Source organism: Thunnus maccoyii, chromosome 9, assembly GCF_910596095.1.
Source record: "Thunnus maccoyii chromosome 9, fThuMac1.1, whole genome shotgun sequence".
NCBI lineage: Eukaryota > Metazoa > Chordata > Actinopteri > Scombriformes > Scombridae > Thunnus > Thunnus maccoyii.
Window position 1 is genome coordinate 28,147,639 of NC_056541.1, and position 20,859 is coordinate 28,168,497.

Sequence of the window (20,859 nt, forward strand, 5' to 3'; positions counted from 1 at the left end):
CCACTTCCCCTCAGACATGAAAGTCTGTAGGTTTCAAGTGTGTCAGATTTGGATCTCGACCTTTCCATCTCATGACCACTGTGTGTTGCTTAAAAGCAGAGTGTATGTAAATGTTTTCTATTTTTCATCAGTGCATATAACCAGCATTCACATTTACAACCAGACCATGCTCAATAACTTCATTTTGAATCTTTATCTTTACCATTCAGTATGCACAGTCTTAATTTCGCTAAATGGAAAATATGTATATAATGGTGGTATTTTTATTAAAGATACATCAGAAGTATATTGTGGTTTTGCTTTGGAAATACCCATCTGCGTCTTCATTTGGTCAGGTCCTCACATCTGCCTTTAATAAAAAGCCTCTGCTGTTGAAAGGCTGCAGTACACACTCTTGCAGCACTCCAGGTAACTGCACACTTACAGTAATCATACAGATGTATCTACAGTGAAAACTCTGCCATTATTATCACCAAACAGAACACAATTGTAGGCATTTATGTGCCCATACGGTGTCGTGGAAAACAGCATTTTGATCGCCATGGGATGTCACAAAGTAACTTCGCTCAACAGTGAAATGCAAAGCAGACATGGGCTCTGGCCTTGCAGCTGCTGCAATATAAAAGGATGGAGAGAGAATGAAAGAGAGTGGAGGATAAAAAGCCTTTCCATCCCTGGAAGGTCAAGTAGACAGGCAAGTTTACTATATCTCCCATCTTTGTGAGAATGGTTCTAGCAGAAATTCACTGAGCAGCAGTGTGATAGAAATCACAGAGAGGTAATGGTGGAGGTAGATGAGGAGTGGGGTGTTATCGGAGTCGTTTTCCTCACACTACTGCTGGCCTATGGATTTATGTGATTTGGCCCCACTGTCTACCTCTCTTTGATGAAATTCAATAGGTGGACATATGGCAAAGTGGTTCTAAGCCTTAAGATGATTGCTGGGTGTCTCCAGAAGTGGAAGAGTGTCTGGGAACAACTAGAGGATGTGTGCATCTGTGCAATACCAAAAGTGTCAATACTGATGTATGTTTTTGAAAGGTATTTCAAAAACATTTTATGGGATCATGACAATTTCCTGAGAGTGTTCTGATGTGTCTTCAATCCATAACACTTAACCATAGTCATCCATTAGGTGTGTCTGGTATTAAGCCTGTGATTTGGCTGTGCAGCAGCACAGTGTTAAGCAACAATCCAGGGTTAGGAGGTATCTGATCCAGGCTTGGCTTAATTGTTGACAGAGCACAGCCCAGGTAAATGTCAAGCAGGATCAGACTTCCTCACTCCATCCGTTCCTCTCACCATTGCTTTGTTATTGATTTAAGGCCAAATGTGGTCTCTGTAGATAGAGACCTGGCTGGCTGGCAGGTGAGGATAGCTGTGATTTGAATAAAAGACAATCCTAGTTCAAACAGCAGCAGAAAAGCCCTGGGGCAGATCAATCACACTCCTGCATCTGAGACACTGATGTCCAAACATACCGCAGTAGACAAATGTACGTGCCTGCTGAGATATTATAATGTTTTCATAATAGTCTGTGTTTTTAGAGGCATTTCTTTTGTTCCAAAAACATTCCCATTCACACATTCCAGGGTCCTCTTTGTTCCACCTCTGCCCATATCATCTTTTTGTCACATGTAAGTGAAACAAAACAGTAGGAAGGATTGTACTGTAATGCCAAAATGTTTAATATGCAGTTGAACATGTGTTTAACTTTCAATAATCATACTTGAGATTCAAGGAGTTTGGAGTATTTATTTGACTGCACAGGTATATAAGTATATAGATGTATCATCAGCATAGCAGTGAACGTTATTATTTATTCTTTACTATTACACATGTATTTGTACAGAAAACCCATCAAAACAAAGAAACAAACTTCATGTGGGTCCTCCCCAAAGGGCACAATTCACATCATAAACAGAAAAGCAAGCAGAAAAACAAACCAAAATAAAAAAAGAAAGTAAATACTGCATGTGTAAAGGTATGTACTGTAGATACTAATAACTAACTTTTCAGAATTACAAGTATCAAATAGTCAACTGGATTGAAAGCTATGCCTATGTCAAATTGCAGTGCGGTGATAAGTTGGTCAACAGGTCTTAATTATGCACAGCCCCTACTTTATTTGTATGGTGAATACATCCCACCTCCATCTACCTCCCTACTTTTGTGTTCAGAGCGCCATCAACAGTAGCAGGGTGAGGGGCTCTGGACCTCTGTGGCCCCCTTCAGGAGCTGGTTGTTTTGGTTGTGGTGTTACTGTCTAGTGGACAGATCCTCCTCCACCATCCTCCAGGCCTCCCTTCACCTCCTGGGCCAGGCTGAGGCTTTGAAGGCTAGCTGTTGAGATTCAGCAGACAGACGCCTCCTCTGGGGAGCTGACATCATTAGAGCAGAGAGCATATCCCAGCTCCTATTCAGCTTCAGCGAGGGAAAGAACGAGATAAAGAAAGAGAGAGGGATACAGAGAGGAAGAGTGGAGGGCGGGTTTAAGCAATGCAAGGTCAAGATCGTGGCACAATTACCCTGGCAGCGCCGTGCCCTGGGAGGCCAAAGCCCCTGACTTCTCACCCTGCCAAGGTCGCCCGGGCCGCTCCTCAAGACAATTAGCCTCCCAATATCCTCCTGTCGTTTCCACATTCACCGCTCACCTCCCTCTCTCTTCCCCTTCTCCTCCTCCGCCTGCTCTGCTAGGTAGTTCATATGCTGTGAGTCTGTGGCAGTCATTTCCATACTGTGGACATTGTGTTTTCCACATCTGTAACTCTACATGTATATGTATGCGAGTGTACTTTACTGTCATAGTGTGTTACTGCTATCAAGTGGTGCTGCGAAAGTTCCTCATGCGCATGTACGTGCTCTCACCCTCGCGCGTGCACACACAAGCCCAAACAAAGCCCTGATACATGAAGGAGACAGAAGCGACACATTGTGTTTTCTTGGGTGCTGGAAGTGGCAGAGTGTCAGTCTGCATACTGTAATGTATGAGTGTTCACTGCTGCAAGGGAGGGGCACAGCGGGCCAAAACAGAGAAAAACACAACAGCGAGACAGTCAGTTGTGAATTTGGGTCATCTTTGGTTTTCTTCATGACCCTATTGTAAGACTTCATGTTCACAGCGACATTTAAGATAGCCTGTGCTGTATTGAGAAAAAAAAGGTGGGTAGCAGTTAATGTAGCTGGTTTTCTTGTATTTTGGTATCCAATTTGAAAATGGGTATTGAAGTATTTTAAAATATCTTCCCATATTGAGGTTGTTGTCGAAAAACACAAAATCTGCAGGACAACCGAGAGCTGCCAAATCAAACATTGAAGGCCATCCAAATAGTCCAAACAGATGTACTGAATGAACACAGACAAAATACCTTAAATATTTCCACTCCAGGAATTTCCAAACATTCTCATTAGCTCAATTTTGTCTATCCAGGGGAAACTATGACATTTTTGAGGTGTATGATTTAACCAAAACAGCTAATAACATCACTCAATCCTCCTCTGTCTAAGCTACCATTTAATTAAGCCATGTTAACTTCTTACACTATTAAGTGGCACCGTTTTAGAGTTAGACTTTGTTTATCCCCTGGACTGTTCCGTTTGTTCCCAGTCATGGGGGGGATACAGGAAACAGCTTCATCCGAGGGGCCTTGCCAATTAGAATGCACAGTGAATCCCCCTGTAAGCTTATTAAATCACTATTATCCCTATTAACACAATGGACATGATCCTCTTCTACCAACTGCATCCTCATTTTATGTAGTGTACATCGCGACAAGCAGCGGCTGTCAGATCATCTAACGTCGTGAATGTGCTCACACACACACACACAAGACACACACATAATTGTGCGCAGACACTCCCAGATAGCGAAGCTCAAATCCCAGCACATGTCAGCGTTTTGAGGGATCATATAGATGCAAATGCAGCCATGTAATTGCACAAGCAGTAGATCTGCGCTCTCTAGGCTGGATGCTGTCATGTCAACGGCTGATTCCATCTGCTTTTCATCCTTTTCTTTTTTTTTTCTTTTTTTTTCCCTTTCCAAGACCTGATTTCCATACCAACCCAAAGCTTTAGAATCCTCTCATCTTATCTGCCTTCCTTCTCCTTCCTATTCCGTCTCCTCCTCCTCTTCCTCTTCCTCCTCCTCCTCGATCTCCTCCACCAACCTGTCTCTTCTTGTCCAAGCAGGAGTGATGGAACTGACAGCAAAGAGGCAGATGTCACAGCCAAACACCTAAATGACAGGGAGGAGACCTCCTGCGTAGTTTCTCCTCTCCTCTCCTCTCCTGAAGTTTGCTACAGATTTCCAGTCCCCACATTCACCCAATCTCAACTATCCCTGCATCGCTTCTTCCATATGTGACATGTACAAACTCTTTTCATGTGTGCACAGTTCAGTTTTGTGAGGGGAATCCATCAATCTTTCCATCCCCCCCCTCTCCTTTTAGTCTACTTCACTGGTCTCCCCCTCTTTTCTTCACCTGTATTTCCCTCTCTGTCTCTCCTGACCTCCCATCATTCTCAGCAGCCTTCATATTTGTGCATGTCAGGTTCATGGGTTTTACATCTGGTCTTATAAGTATTTAAAACAAGTCCTTATGCAGGAGATAGATAAAAGCCAGTGTGACAGCAGTCTGATGCGCTACCAATCTACCAATTTGCTGCAAGTCAAAGGAGTGATGATCCTGTGCTTGAGAAAAAAGACTTGGCTAAAAGGGATTGTGAGGAGGAGGACTGTACCAAGACTTTTTTTTCTGTTCATTATGATTGGGATGATGTTACATTGCAATTGCATATGTAAATCACAGAACTTTCCTTTTGTGTCTGGTAATCACATACACTGTTCTATGCATTTTTTTGAGGGAATGAAACATATTTGCAATTTCACCTCATAATATGGCAATATGCCAGTGCAATGTAACAATGAATACCTTGTCTATAAAATTCATAAAATTGTCATTAGAATTAGACATTTTGAAAGAGTTATCTTTTGTAGAGGGGAAATCTGTTGTTTTTACAATATATCCACATATATTTATTTAACTTTACATTTGTGTTATGAACTGACAACATGGTTGAAAAAAGAGAGTCATAAAGTTAGACATAACACAATTGTTTAGAAGAATGAAATATTGTTGTCACAACTATATTTATTTTTGCATGATAGTTTAGAGTAAAAATATGCTAAAAACAATATAAAGCATAAAAATCTACATTATTGTGAAAATTAAAGAAACAAAACTATCAAAGTTCATACAAGCTTTCCAAAAAGTTAAACAGGATACAGACAGCAAGAATGTGTGACTGTAACAGGTGAAAATACAAAGGCTGTACTGGTAAGCAATGAGGATGCTAGATGCTATTTAGTACCAGGTGCAATCATTTTACCCTCAAAACTATGCTGTGAAACTATGTTGTTTGCAAAAACTTTAACTCTGAACAGCCACATCCATTTAAATAGTTATTTTTCACAGGAGATATTTTGACTTTTCATAGCAAGAATAGCACAGATGGAAGTAATAGAGCTCCATTAAGTATCCCAGTAAGCCATTCCTGTGATCCAGCATGGAATGCAGTCGATATTAAAAAGTTACTAATTACACCTGTGCTTTTCTGGTATGACATGTTAAAATGTCAGGCATGAAAAATTGTTTGGCAGACTGAGTTGGAAGAAATGGAGTTGCTTTAATGTAAGTTAGGTGGTTGAACAAACTTCACTGGAAATTCAAACCACATGAGGAGACATCATTCGTCATTGGCATCATTCATTTATGTGTGAATTCCTCCTTAAATTCTGCAGCATTTGATGTGAGCCAGGCTTTGCGAGTTTGTGCGTTGCAGGAAGAAAGCAACGTGCAGATTTTTTACTCCACCAACAGCACCTTTATCAATGTTATATTTCATGACTACATAAGCAGAACCTGTTAGCATGTTAAAATGCTAATATCAGAATGTCAACATAGTTGTTAACATGCACGTTAGCATGCTAGCCTCGGGGCTAGTTAACATGCTAATATCAGAACGTCAACATCCAATAGTTGTTCAAATGCAGTTGTTAACATGCTAGCCTTAGTGCATGCTAAAACAGCAAGTAAGCTTAAAATACACCATTGATTAGTTCAGTAAAGTATGACAAGATATCTCTTTTACTCAGGACATATCGACTTTTCAAACACAGGTTGATAATAGCTGCATATTATTCAAGTGTGTCAGTGCAGGCCTCAAGGCATGCTGGCTGACTAGACCTAAACAGAGCCATCCTTAATGTGACTAATTACACATGTGCTTGCCAAGACAATAACATGTGACAAGACAAAATGCTATGAAAAAAGCGTAATTAGATTTGCACCTGTGAAGCTGAATCTTAGAAATCCTAAAATAGTGACCATACAGAGGATTAACCCTTTTTCAAAGTAAGCCTGACAGGGCCACTAATGGGGCTATAGTTGGCATAAAGAAAAAAGGTGCTTTTCAGGTGAGCACTACCAGTCTGCATGTTAACAGTAAGATTCAGGTTTTTACAGAGTGTGCGTTGAAAACATAGAGATGTTCAGCATACATGGGGCAAAGAAATATTTACATACAGATATGCACATTATATCACATAAACAGATGCATTTAAGCATTTGAGCATATACAAATGCATACACAAATACATTATGTATTTTAGCACATATAGCATTTCCATACACTGAAACATTCCAGCACATACACACACAGATAAATACATGAGGGTATGCCAGTACACATACACACACTTCAACTCTCCTACCTCCTCATCCCCTCCAACACATAACACTTCCTCTGAAATTCACTGGCAGTGTGTGCTGTGCAGGCATGAGATAACGTCCCAGAAGTTTTCCAAGGGCAGGACGAGTACTCAGACATCAGAGGGAAGCCGCGTCGAGCCGAAGCTGATTCATTACATGTGTTGCATCTGCCTCCTATTAAAAAGCCCAGAGCACTCTGGCTGTCTCTCCCGGTCTCTCTCTCTCTCACTCTCTGACTGCAAACTACCTCCTGACTCTTCGCCTAGACCTCATCTCTCTCTCTCAAAAACTCCCTCATTCTGTCTCTTTCCTCTCTCTTCTGATGACATGCCTCAGCTCCTCACTAAGTCTTACATATTACAGTAGCTCTAGCATGCAGTACTATAGTATAAAGTACAATCAATAGGGGTGACGCTAAGGCCGATACAAATATTTTTGGATCAAAGCTGTCCCTAACATGGAAGATTGTGCTGAAGGATATGCTGGCATAACCAATCAATCGATTATCAACCAATTTTAGTTTATCACAGATATGTTGGTGTTGGCATATGATAAGTAAAAGGAATTACAATCAAACTGGCAAAGTTATGTTTGAGATCAGTTTCAACCAGAGAAATGACCTGTTTATTTGTCCAAATTTAAAAAAATCTCACTTCTTGGTCACAATGCTTTAATAACTAAACCAGTTAAATCCTTATCAAACAGTTTGTTTATGTGAAAAGTCTGGTTCTAATGTCCATAAAACAGCTCTGTCATTTACATTTGTCATTTGTATTCAGAACAAAGTGCTCTGTCTGTCTGGTAGAGGTGTGAAATACATCACTGTTGAATATTTTCAACAGTGGCAGATTTAAAAGCCTTTATAAAGTGGCTATATGTTGGACATGTATTGTAATAGAAAAATGGACATGGTGAAATTGTAGTGGAATATTTCTTCAAAAATCTATATTGAAATACTAGTGAAACAGCTACTACCACTAACATAATTGCATTCTTACCTGTAAGTGGAATCTGATTAAGATGTGAGCTGTAAGGGCTTTCCTTAGATAACCAGTGTAGGATCAATTACACAAAGACACTATATCATGTGCGTCATTTAAGAAATGGGCATAGATGTCATATAGCCAGTTTTTAGTCGAATTTATTGTTTTAAGGCCTTTCAGGATCTGTGCAGTGGGAATGAAGTGTAGAGGCAGGTGTGTGGGAGTGTCACTGACTGACATTGACATTAGAAAAAAGTGTATGTAAGTCAAAGTGATCAAGGAGAACACAATTTGAAGGACCTCTTTGGCCATTTTTGTCCTTGGTCTGCAAAAAGAGACATACAACACTTTTTTAAAAATAAAAAATAGGAAAAACTCCAAATCTTGTGTTGAGTTACTCTTGGTCATTCGTCGATTGCTCATTGGTCAGGACTTAGGCGATAACATATTGATTAGGAAACACTGCACGATTTTACTCAGACATTCCATTAAAGAGCCATTTCCTGACTTGATTAAAGAACACAGTCTAAAGTTAGACAGATTGGAAGTTTCAGACTGTTCTTCATCTCGCATTTTTTTAATCACTTGCTCATTTCCTTTACCCCACAATCTCATCTTCAGTGTTTTAATTATGTCGTGGTGAATGATAGCTAGTTTTACGTTGTGTGTGTGTGTTTGGTGGACTTGTTAAAAGGGGCCTTTTTGCAGCGCGTACGTTGGCTTCAGCTGATAATTATTTCAGATTACATTAGAGGAAATTAAACATTTCTTAAAGTATGTGTGAGGGTGACAAAGTTATCAAGTGTAGTCGCAGGAGAGAGTGTGAATGTTGCACTTCCAAAAATGTAATTTTTCAACTGCTAATAAGATCATTTTCAAGTGTTAAAAGATAATTAATGGTGTTACATGAGTTGAGCAGAACTGGAACCTCTAGTACACAGATCAGTGGTACATACTGGTCAATGATGAAAGTAATTGGTGGTGAAATATGCGTAAATTGACAAAGCCAAAGTGACATGTAAGAAACAAATTAATAATCACTTTCACTAACGTGATGTGTGAAGTATTCTAAAATTAAGTTTGGGCTGATACTAGTGCTAGAATCCAGTGTTGTATCGATTGAACCCTATAAACTTCCTGATTCAAAAAATAATTATGATGTCCTTATTTTGTAATGATCCTATGACTTTCTGTATCACATTACATAGTTTGGGACTTGTTTATTATTTATAGAGAGCATTATTTTCTTTGATTTTTAGCCAACTTGGGAGTGCAAGTTATGAAAATCTTTGCGTAGTCAGACATTCTGTCATTGCGACATCTGTCTGGACCACTGATCTGTCCCACCTACAGACTCTTATCAGCTGATAAGAGTGTTTACGCCAGCCTTATCTCTGTCCATTTGAGGGTTATGGAGTTGAGAGTCATAACTGATAAATCCTTTCCACATGAAACTGTTGCCGAATCTGTGATTGATGCCGCATACCTACAGTTATTATGGTCACGGTGTTACACTTTGACCTGCATGTAGGAGGCAAATTTTATCTCACACTTCCAGACATCTCAAAGATACAATCAGTAATTTGGTTAAAATATAGCCTGTGTCACATGAAAAAAAAAAAAACATAGATCAGTTTTAGTGCTTTGCTCTTTCTCGAAAGAGTCTTTGGCCCTTTACTTGGTGGAACTATTTTACAATGACCTACAATCATAACTACTTATCAGCTGATAATTTAGCTAAGCAGTCACCCATTAATCTAATAAGCATTCAATTATTTTTTATTCTACAAGAGCATTTATCATTAGTGGTTAACATCAATGGCATGTCTTTGTGATATGGATACAGGATGCCAATGAGGTCATGAAGTTGTGTGTAAACAATATTAATTAGATAACAACATGCTTTTTGGTCTATGCAAAAAGCTTTCACAAATTATCAAGTGAAATGAAACGAGCTTTTATGCTACACATTCAAATGATTTTTTTTAAGGTTAACACTCATTTTCTACAACAGCTATTCAGAGGGTGAGATTATACATAGTATATACAGTATTTTTTTCTTTTTTATTTCCCCATGCCTCCCCATTACCTTGAAAATACTCTTGCTGATATAATTACAGCATTGAGAGCTACGACAGCACACACTTGAAAATGAATGAATAAATTATTCTCTCATTCTCTCCGAAAGGTTTTTCTGACCACTAAGTGCAAATGTGGCATTTCCAGTGGCATGTACCACAACCTCAAGTTGTTTTACTGCAACTTTGAATGTGCCCTCTTTTTTGAAAGCCAAAGTGAACTTTGACTTGCAAATAATCATGTTGAGTAAAAAAAAAAAAAATACAACCTTCAAAGTTAACACCATTTGAATTTCCTTGTTAGCATGCATAAATCTTTTGCAAAATGTGCTCACTGCTTTAAGTGCTTTAATAGTGTGCACAAAAATCAAAGCCGTGCATTTCTTGCGAAGCAACAAGAGAGGAGGAAGATCTGCATAATGTTGGGTTTCCAACCAGGAAGAGCAAAACTCAGATTCACAGCATCGCTCCCTTGCTTTCCTTCCAATAACATCATTAGCATTTTGACATCATCGGTCTAATTGTTGTTGGTAGCTCTGAGAAATGCTTGCCTTGGAGTGGGAGTTGGGAGGGGAGAAGGGGGCTGGGGTGTTGCTGCTGTAAGGCCTTGTGCTTATCAGTGCAGGGCAGATACTGTTCCTATGGTCCTGGCTGACAGGTGAGGTGAGTGTGTGTATGTGCGTGTGTGTGTGTGTGTGTCTGTCGGTTGCGGTTGTCAGTGGACCCCCGGGACAGGTGCTGAGGGATGGGTTCGTATTTGGGAGCAGGTGCACCCTCCCCTCCCACCCATCCCCCTTACTCCTCTCTTGCCTTGTTCCCTCACTCCCCCAGGAGGCATATGGTGAGAGTGATTGGAGAGACCTGGGGCCCACAGGGAGTGCTCCTCTCCCCAGTTCATCTGTTCCAGACGGGGCCCTGCGGGACACTCAGGCTCTCCTGAGGTCCCTGTTGGCTGGGAATCAGGCCGAGGAGGCGGCTTCGCTTTCAGGATGACTGCTTTGTTACAGTGCTGGGCGGTCGCAGTGGCCACCCCAGTTAGTTTTACACTGTGCAGCATTCTACATCACAATTTTGTGCACAGGACATTAGATCACGCCCTCTAATTTGTTTGCTTCGTACATCATTTGTACTCATGTGTTGCTTTTATTATGCTGACTCTTGTCATGTCCTGGTGTCATTGCTTGGAATAGAAACGCCATCTTGCTGCGATTTCACAGGCTCATATTTGTGAACCAGCTTACAAATGTGATGTAGTTCTGAGTGCACTAGGAGAGAGAGTTATGGGGACATTTTAGGCCTTGTATAATATGTGTACCCCTTTTTATGTGGTCATTTATTATAAGGTGAGCTCTATGAATAATGTATGATTAAAAGGCGTAATGGATACACTGGGACTCGTCAAAATAAAAGCAAAAATCCATTTGCTCTCCCTGTAGTAAATCCACTCGCTTGTCCTTGGGCTAATTTCCAACTTGGGACTTGGTGGGGGAGTGAGTGCATGTCTTGATAGCGATTTCAAGGGAGGGAGGTGTTGGTGGTGCTGTAGAGTGAGAGAGAGAGAGAGAGAGAGAGAGGGAAAAGAGGGGGGAGGAGGAAGAAAAGTGAAATGAGACATGGATGAGGAACAAAGCCAGGAACACCTCTTTCTCTTGATGCCTCCCCCCCTTCATCTCACACTATCCCCAACTCTCTCTGTCTCTCCTTCGCTCTCTCCCATCTCTGTCTCTCACCATCTTATAGCTCCTTCCCCCTGCCTCTGAGCAGCTGCCACTTCTGAGCCTGAAGAAAATGAAGGCAGATGAATCAATTTGGCCTGTGGCCCTAAAGTGCACTTGTCTGCACCCCAGCCTGGGCGGGGGGGATAATGAGCCGATAGATTGAGCCGGTGCTGGAGCCGGCACTGAGCACCGAGGTGCCTCCGCCCGCCACACCACTGGGCCCCCTCACATACACACACACATACGTACACACAGCGCTGATGCCTCCCTGAGCAGCGGTAGCAGCCTGTCGTTGGGTTAATGGGGGTGAGGGTCCTTTGCGCAGGACACTTTTCAGAACAAATTAGAGGAAGGATCTGTATCCGTCCTCTTCAGCCCTCCCTTCCCTGTATTGCCCCTCATCTCCTCCCCGCCCTGTGCATGGGAAGCCCAGAGAGCAGAGAGGAGCGTGGTAGTGCGGAGCAGAAGAGCATCGAGGCAGCTAGAAATGAAGGAGTGGACGGGGGGCAAGGTCCAGGATCCAAGGGTAATAAGGATTGACGCTGGGACAAGGCTGAGGCACAGCCTCCCTTAGCGCTGTTGACAGGTGACGGCAGGCTAGGGAGAGATGAGGCAGAGTGAGAGGATCTGGAACAGGGAGAGGAAAAGCGAGGTCAGGAGTAACAGCTTCTTTTATTCAAGGAGGGAAAAGGTGGGAGATCACGCAGTCATCCGATGCCCCCTCCCCCGCCCCCAAACCTCCTGCAAGGTGAAGGAGGAGGGAGGATCAAAGGAACAGGACAACAAAGCATCACCCAACAGCCTCTAGCCAGCTCCCTGCTGACAGGCTGCAGATTGATCGACACTGCAAGGAGAGTAAGAAAGAGTGAGAGGGAAAGGAAAGTTAGCCAAGCCTAGCATGAACTGATGTGAACCACTACTGTCTCTGTCAATGGCTTGACTAGCCCTTCTAAGCAGGGGGGCTTTGGGTTAGCGTAGTAGGGTTAGAGTAGTATAAATGAGCAGACCCAAGTCGGCACTACTCAACTTGGGGGGAAATTAAGATGCTGGAGGGCCCTTTGAAGATAATTAAAGAGCACAGAGCGGCAGCCTCCAGAGAGGGACTGCAGACATGTTCAATACCGAGACTAATGGAGCTAATTTCCAGTACATTATTCATGTAAAACACAGGCCCTTACTTAGCTATGTTTTTTTCTGTGTATCTTCTATCTGTTGTCTTTAGGCAAACTGTCCCACACACACACACACACACACAGATTAACCACTTTCACTTGTTGCTTCAACCTGATTACCCTTGTCCAATACTGCATGGGTAAAACTTCCAACTTAATTCACACAAAAAGAAAACAGAAACTATAGCTCCCTAAAACAGCCAGGTGGCAAAGAACAGCTCCCCCAGGGCTACCCACAGTGCATTTCAAAGGCATTACCTCAAGCATAGTGGAAAGGAATTGTGACCTTGAACTGTGTCACCACTTGCAACCAGTCACATCTCAGTAGAGATTAGCCCCACCCTGAAGTTCACTAACTTGTCCTTTAACATTAATGAGTAGACAAAAAATAAAAAACAACACATGAAAGCTGTACAGTTGGGAGCTTAGGGCCAATTAAACACCTCCCCAGACAGGAAATTAGTCCCTGCCTTAATCACAGGCAGTCAGGGTTGCCAGTCTTTTGTCGGAGTTGGTGAATTCCTGCCTAGATCAATTGCTCTCCTGTCCCGTTGAACAGCGGCTCGGGTAACGGTCGTTGCACGCTGCATCATTAACCTAGGTGGCTAATTAGACGCTGTGCTCTGATCAATAGCCAAGTTGATTGCTGACTGGGTAATGTAGCGGCAGGCCCCAGAGGAGATGGAAACACTTTGTGCGCCTTCAGGAATTTGTCAGCAACACTGATGCTGGGTAAACAAAGTAATCAACAGCTGCACTTGACGGCGACGTGATGCCGACTGTACCCCGATGCTCTGTCTCTGCCTCCCTGCCTGCCTGCCTGCCAAGGAGGATTGCTCTCTTTGTGCTTTCCTTGAGAGAAGGAAATCAAAAAGGCCACCATCTATTTTGAGATTCAAGGAGTGATTAGGCTGACAGGTAGTCGAGAGAGAGTGAGAGAGGCAGAGGGAGAGGCGGGTAGAGGTGGAAGTCAAACCTGATTAGGCCCACCCGCCAGGTTTCTCTCCCTTCCATCTCTACACCCTGATTGCTTGGTGGCAGCTCCCTCCTCTTCTCCACCACACTCACCCCACCCCATCCCCGTCCTGTCACTGTTGACCTCAGTGCACTGCTAATGCCCCTTGGCCAATCAACATGCTTGCCCTGGCGGCGGCAGGGTAATTAAAAGGGAATTGTGTCTACTTGGCATGTGAGCTGGTGGGCACAAGGGTAGACAAACACTCTCTCTCTGCCGCCATGCCTCCCTCCCTTTCTCCCAGCCAGGTGGTAGCGTACAGGACCTGTCAGATTAGCTGATGACCCTTTTAATTCTAGCCCAGCCGGGGGCCATAATTGATATTTACTGGGAAAGGTTAATTGTAGCAGTGATCTGCTTAAATTACAGTGGAGATCAGGAGACTGGGGCCAGCCAAGGCGAGTGCCACCAGGGGAGCTGCTACACGCAAACTGCTAGTCAAATGGATTACACCCCGCGGCCATCGCCACTGTACTCCAAGGTGGGGAAGCAGCACGGGACTTTGTGATTGGTTGGTGCAGCACCAGCGCAGAGTCTTCCTTGCCGAGCTCGCCAACCTCCCATCTGGCTGGGAATTTGGAGGCATGCCAACTGTGGGTCTGGATGGGCTGTAATAAAACATTGGCATTAGGGTTACCATGATGTGGGTGGCTGAATGCAGCTAGTGACATTTGTACATTTAAGCTGCTGATAAGTGATATTTTGTGCCAGTATTTGATATTCTATATTAATGTGACCATTTTTAAGACCATAAAACTGCAGAAATAAAATGAAAATGAAAGCATTCTCTAAAATGTGTCGGTAAAGGTGTCGTTAAGTCTTATCTACTCACAATTGATGCTACATATTTTTTGTTTTCTCCTTTTTTTACTGACCTCAGTAAAAAAACAACTGAATTGTTTTTGGCCTTGCAAAGGTAAAGAATGTGCATAAACTATGAGGGAATGGAGTGGATGGGGATTTTAGACAGAATTCAGCAGTGGATCCAGACTTTTTATTGACTCTACCTGTGCAAAAACATTATATTCTTTTTTGTACTGCATGTAGGTCAAGGCTAAGGTAAGCACACAATACAAACTTGTAGCTATGCTCGACACAGTATCCCTGGTGCGAGGATACGTGCACTAAAAATGACGTCATTACGTCTTTTGTGTCAAGCACGAAGGCTCCACAAGTTGTCATGGTGCTTGGTCATGCACATCTGAATTTTTTTAACTAAGGGTGCACTGCCAATTCTGGTGGAGCTGGGATGGCTGTCCCTGTTCATCAAACATCAAGAGACGGATAACAATTTCGATTTGGAGGTAATCGATGGTAATTACAGTACACAGATGCAATATGTCAGTGTTTACTACTGTTGCCATGCAGCCTACTTTCCTTAACTTACTCTCTCACTATTGTAGTTCGTTTCGTGTTTCTTTTATAGCATGTGTTCTCTTTTACGTATTGGCAGAAAGTGACCAAACAAAACAGGAAAATAATTTTAAAGTTTTGTAACAACTCATTCAATGTCGTGATACGCAGAACAAAGAACAACAAAAAAAAACAGGTGGTGTTGCAGGTGTTTTTGCTACGGCCAGTTCTGCTTTGCATTTAACCAAAGCACAAACTGACACTGAGCTGTGAAGCAGCACACCAACTCTGCGTTCCCCTCAGTTTAAGAGTAGAAGGACCATGGCTCATTGAAAGTCAGTTGAAGCCATTGTAGTTATGCTGTTTTGCTATGAGTTGTTTATTGATCACAGAGAGTGACAGGAAATAAGATGTGACTTAAATTTGTGTCCCCTGGTTGTAACGTTTTTTGGCCTACTGATGGTTTTGTTTTGCAATTTGATTTAATGCAATGTCTGAACTTTTGATATAAGATGAATAGCTCAGGTCTTCGGTGGCTGTGTCATATTTAAAGCCAAAATATGATATATAATTATCATATATAATGTATTATAAATATTGGTTATTGGGTATTGAATATAACCAACAAATTCAAACCTATGAATGTGTCAGAGGTCATTTAAATGTCAATGCACAATCCAAAAAGCACCACACTGCTGTTTTGACAAGAAACCAAGTGTATTACCTATGTTCTAAGCTCTATGTCACCAAATCAAATAATATTTGATAATTCAATTATCATAATAACAATTATTCAATTATAGTTCATTAATATTAGCCACTTTTCTACTGGTTAGTGATGAGTTAGTAGAAAAACAACTGCACTGGTGTTTTTGCATTTGTACATAGCCTACATTTCTGCATTACCATTTCTGTACATCGACAAGGTATGAAATCAACCTAGGTAATGCACCATAATGGACATAATGCTCAGTTTTATTAAAGATTCATTAGGGTTACATCTTGTTGCATGGCATTCATGTGCTGGTGGTAAACTCCAACATTCAGGATAGAAGAGTCAAGGAAAGCAGTTTTTAAAATTTCCGATGAATGTGTTTATTGGCTCCTCATGTATTAATAATTAGATATATGCTACTTTATGTTGTGTGAAAACCTTCCTCAGATGGATAATAGAAATATATTTAAATTTACTGTTGTTGCATCTGAATATATTTATAAAGGAGCAACTGAATGCATCTACATGATAGTGTAACTTTGGCAAACATTTGGTTTCACAGTAATGTAAAGTGCATTTGTATTAAACTGGCAAACCAACGCTGGCATGGTCTATTAATAACAATGTTATTCTTTCTTGTCATTTTATTAAAGTAATAAGCCACTCTGCAGGGATTTACAGTGATACTGGAGCAGCTTTTAGGAATATAGTTTATGCCTCTCCAAAAATTGACCATAAATCACTGCTTCTCAATATATATACCTTAGTTGTGAATGTAGCAGTTTGATATGTGGTAAGTGCATGACTTGAAGATGTCTTCCTCTTTTTTCTGCGTCCCCTGCAGATCAAACCTTTGGCACTACGTCCAGTCAAAGTCAGCGAGGATGAGACGATGCAGGAGCTCAGCCGACCGCACAGGAGCAACTCTAAGGAGCAGCTCAGTGAGGTGAGACCTTGGACGAGACTTTTCCCTTTTTCACAGACCTCCTACAGAGAGCCAGGCTATCCACTTTCACAGGCCAAGACAGGGGACCTCTGAGGTGGAATATAGAGAGTGGGCGGACGACAGCAACATTGAGACTGAGATCAGAGGGCAGTTGGTGCAGTAGCTCCTGCTGTTTCCAGCTCTCACCTCATAAATCCCCTGTGTATTGGGAAAAAGACTGGTTGGCTGGCAGTTCATAGACAGGAATGATTAGGCCAGTCACACAGCATCACCTAGTTGGCCTGGCATTATTTAAAGCATGGCGCAGTTAAATGTAGACATGACCTAAAGCGGTTCAGCCAGGTGTGGGCCGACCTCGCTGACCCCAGAATGGAATGAGTTAAAAATACTGTTCCAATTATCGCTGCGCCGGCATCCATATGCCAGCCCATTTAGAGGATGAGTAGGTGGCAAAGGAAAATGGAGGCCAGGCATTGGTTCAGCGTAAGGGATGAAATAATGCAATTTAGATACAGGGGAAGTAATGAGAATTTATGCAAAATCCCAAGCGGCTCATTTTAAATGAATGTAGAAATATGCTTCCTAACTAATGCCTGTCAAGCAGGCCTCCCAAACCTAACTAAATTCAATCAGACTGTTCATTTAGCTGACGAAAGCAGGAGGAGAGAGAGAGAAAGAAAGAAGGGGAGGAAAAATATGCAGGCTTCCTTTTCCAGCAGGGGTAAAATGATGGAAAGAAAAAGATTTTAATGAACTTATTAAATGCATTGTTTTAAGCTATTCAGCATTCCAATTGAAAATCCACCCTGATTTAAAAAAAAAAAAAAAAAAAACATCACCCAGCCTAATTTTTCCCATCTCCATCCTTCTTTTTTTCTAAGCCTCACTGTTCTGTTTCTCTCGTGCACAGTCCCCCCTCTTCCTCTCACACTATTTCTCTTGAATTTGTGTAAAAGGATGTCTTTTAATGAAAAAGTCAGGAGGAAGAGGCGGGCTTGTCAGATAAAAGACCGACGCCAGTTGACAGCTCTGACAGGGATATACGACAAGAATGAGAAGGAGGAGGCACGGATGAGGGGGGGTGGTAGAGTGAGGGTGGAAGTGGTGGAGGTGGTGTTGGTGAGGGAGGGTACTGTTGAAAATTGCGTGCTGTAATCGCCAACGGTGTTAGATGTGGCATGTCTCTCTAATCTTCAGCCAAATAAAATGGTGCACAGACGCTGATCGTTGTAGCCATGCCATCCATATCTATCCATCTCTCTCCCTCTGCCTGTCTTGCTATGTCTCTGTCTGTCTGTCTGTCCGTCTCTCTGCTGGCTCTTGTTTTCCACTAAGCGAAGGCCATGAAACACACAGCAAGATTCTTTTCCCATACCATGTCACCATCTTCCCTATATTTCTTATTTTTTCAGCTCCATGAAATCTCCGCCACCGCACTGAGAGCTCTGCTAATTTTCGTAAAACATGCTCCACCACATCAAAGTGGCTCCCCAGCTTTAAGAGCTCTTAACTAATGATGCAGCGTCGGCAACGAGTAAAATGGATTTCTCTTGTCTTACCGCCAAAGGAAATAGAGACAAATGCAACATGCGGACGCACCCGCCTGCCTGCCTGTAAAAACAGTCATGCATCAATTTGGGAGCAGGGGGTAAAAAAAAAAAAAAAAAAAATGCAGGGGATGCTGTTTGTTCATTGCCATGGTTGGGTCTTTATCTGTTTATTTTGACTAGGTAATTGTGCCTGTGGTGCAGCGGTGCCCCGGCACTAAGCCACACAGGGATTAGGGAAATGTGAGGTGGTGGAGGGGGTGGGTTCCACTGCATCTGGGTCCTGCAGAGGAGAGGGTGGCAGTTGTGGTGCTGTCAGGGTCTCTACCACCCCCCTGTATCCACCCACACCCACCCACATGTACCCAAACCCACCCACCTACCTGATTTTCCTGCCATAGAGGGCATACATGCTTGCATCCCTTGCCTCCCCATGCTCCAACGAGCTCTCATTGGCCCACCTCTCCCTGCGATGACAAAAATCAGTAGTCTGGGTTGGGAAACGATGGACTGGACCCTCCCCTCTTGTTGCCATGTTTTTCTTTTTACTTGTTTTCTCTCTCTCTCTTTTTTTTTTTTTTTTAGTAAGGAGAGTGGAGGAGGGGGCATGGAAATGGGGAGAGGATTAGGGGGTGGATTTAGCAACATTTCTCTTCTCCGGAGCTGTTTAGTTAACCCTTAAATGCCGCCAGCATCCGCCCCATCCCTCTCGCCACCAACCATCATAATCACCATACACACACACACATGCACACACAAACACACACACTCGTCCTACCTCCCTCCCCCACACTCCCTCTCTGGGGCGGGTTCTTAAATCCTTTTGAAGTCCTAAGCGCTGCAGAAATCCATTGAGAGCCATGTATAATGGCTTTTAAGAGAGAGTGTTTAGCTGTATGCCGACCCTATGGCTTATGAACCGCTGGCGTTTTAATGGATCCCCCCTTTCCCTCCCCTCTTTTCCTCCCTTCACCAGCACTAAATCCAATGGATTGTCCCTCATTATCATTTAAATAAGCCTCTCTTTTTACTCAGAATGCTCCAAGTTGAATGAACTCTACATAGTAAGGCTAATTCCAAATGGCCTTGGCCTCCCACTACCTATGCACATATGCACTCACACACACACAAACACATGCATATACTCACAACGTGCACACACACACACAGACAACAGACCACATTCCCACTGGAACACACTTTTGGCCCTTTTGTGTCCACAAATTTTGCCTTCTGTGCAGTTCTTCCTCCCCTCTTCTTTGGCCTCCTCCTTGATCGTGGTAGTGAAGGGAGCAGAGAGGTTGAGCAGAGCGGGAATAGCCTTTTGATTCCCGCAGAGCCTGCTTTCCGGTTCATGGCAGGACTCCTCCCTAATCGTCACCACAGGAGCCGTCCTGCGAATCAGAGGGGCACACAGGCGTTGATGAGGGCTGAGGCCTAGAGCAGGTGTGGAAGAATGGATGAGGGGCACTGGGAGGGTGCAAAACAAGGGAGGCAGTCGTGGTGAAGGTGTGGGGGAGGTCGTTTGGATTGAAGGTGGAACTATGGATGAAATTGGTCTAGCAGAAAAGTCCCCTCCAGAGACCAGGGGGGGAGAAATTGCCAATCTAGACAGAGGAATAAAAGCAGTGAAAAGTGGAAGTGGAGGGAGGGATTTGGAGATTGGTATTCGTGCTGGGCGCTGACAGACAGAGCCAGAGAACAGAACAAAACCCAGCCTTTTCTGTCTCCATCCTGCTCTTGTTCAGCATTTAGAGGACTGCATTAGAAAACACAGGAGGAGCTTGATCGGCCAAATCACCTCCCTAAAACCATGAAGAGATATTTATCCTGAGTACAAAAGGGGCTGATATAACAGAACGAAGAGCATTTGGTTTGGATACGAAATTGGATAGTCACCATTTTAAAAAAGACACAAATGCAGCACAAAATGTTCATCAAATGTTAAATGATGTCTTCATGTTTGCAATGATATTTGTCTATAAATCATGTAAATTATTTTGGAAATAATCTCTTCTTTTAATGTGCACTATATTTGTAGATTATATGTTAAAAAAAATCTCCCTGGTTATCCAGAAATCCCTGTTGATGCTGCTCTTATTCATTGCTGTTTGTTTTGAGGGCAAAACAAATACATGGAAAATTATAAGATGGAATAAGAGGAGAAGTCAACATGTTCAGCAACCAGGGTATCTGAGCTGTCACTCACTCTCAAAATAACAATTTCTGTATCAAGGTGTGTTTTATCATTTTATCTACTGATGCAAATGATGGATTCACTCCCATGTGTCTGTCAATGTCAGATGGCACTTTTGACAGCACAGAAACAAGTGAATTCACACAAATAAATGTTGACACTTAATCTGGACCCGGATTGCTGCACATCACCTGTATTACAGTGTGTGTGCCACTCTCTTCATTCACCCTCTAGCTTGCTCAACCACCACTGCTCTCTCTCTCTCTCTCTCTCTCTTGCTCGTGCTCTCAGCTTGCAGCTGGGGAGGAGGGGCCAACTTTGAATGCTATGTTTACACACACCAACCGACAAATCTTGCATAG

General features: G+C 42.7%; 1 protein-coding gene across 7 annotated transcripts in view; it reads left to right on the forward strand.

Moving 5' to 3' along the window:
* Positions 1–20,859, forward strand: part of fbrsl1 (fibrosin-like 1) — a 321,521-nt gene that overhangs the window by 138,362 nt on the left and 162,300 nt on the right. For all 7 annotated transcript variants that reach the window (XM_042420893.1, XM_042420897.1, XM_042420892.1 and 4 more), the window contains one exon: positions 16,652–16,753. In XM_042420893.1, coding sequence (XP_042276827.1) covers positions 16,652–16,753 — 102 coding nt within the window. The remainder of the gene's footprint in view (positions 1–16,651; positions 16,754–20,859) is intronic.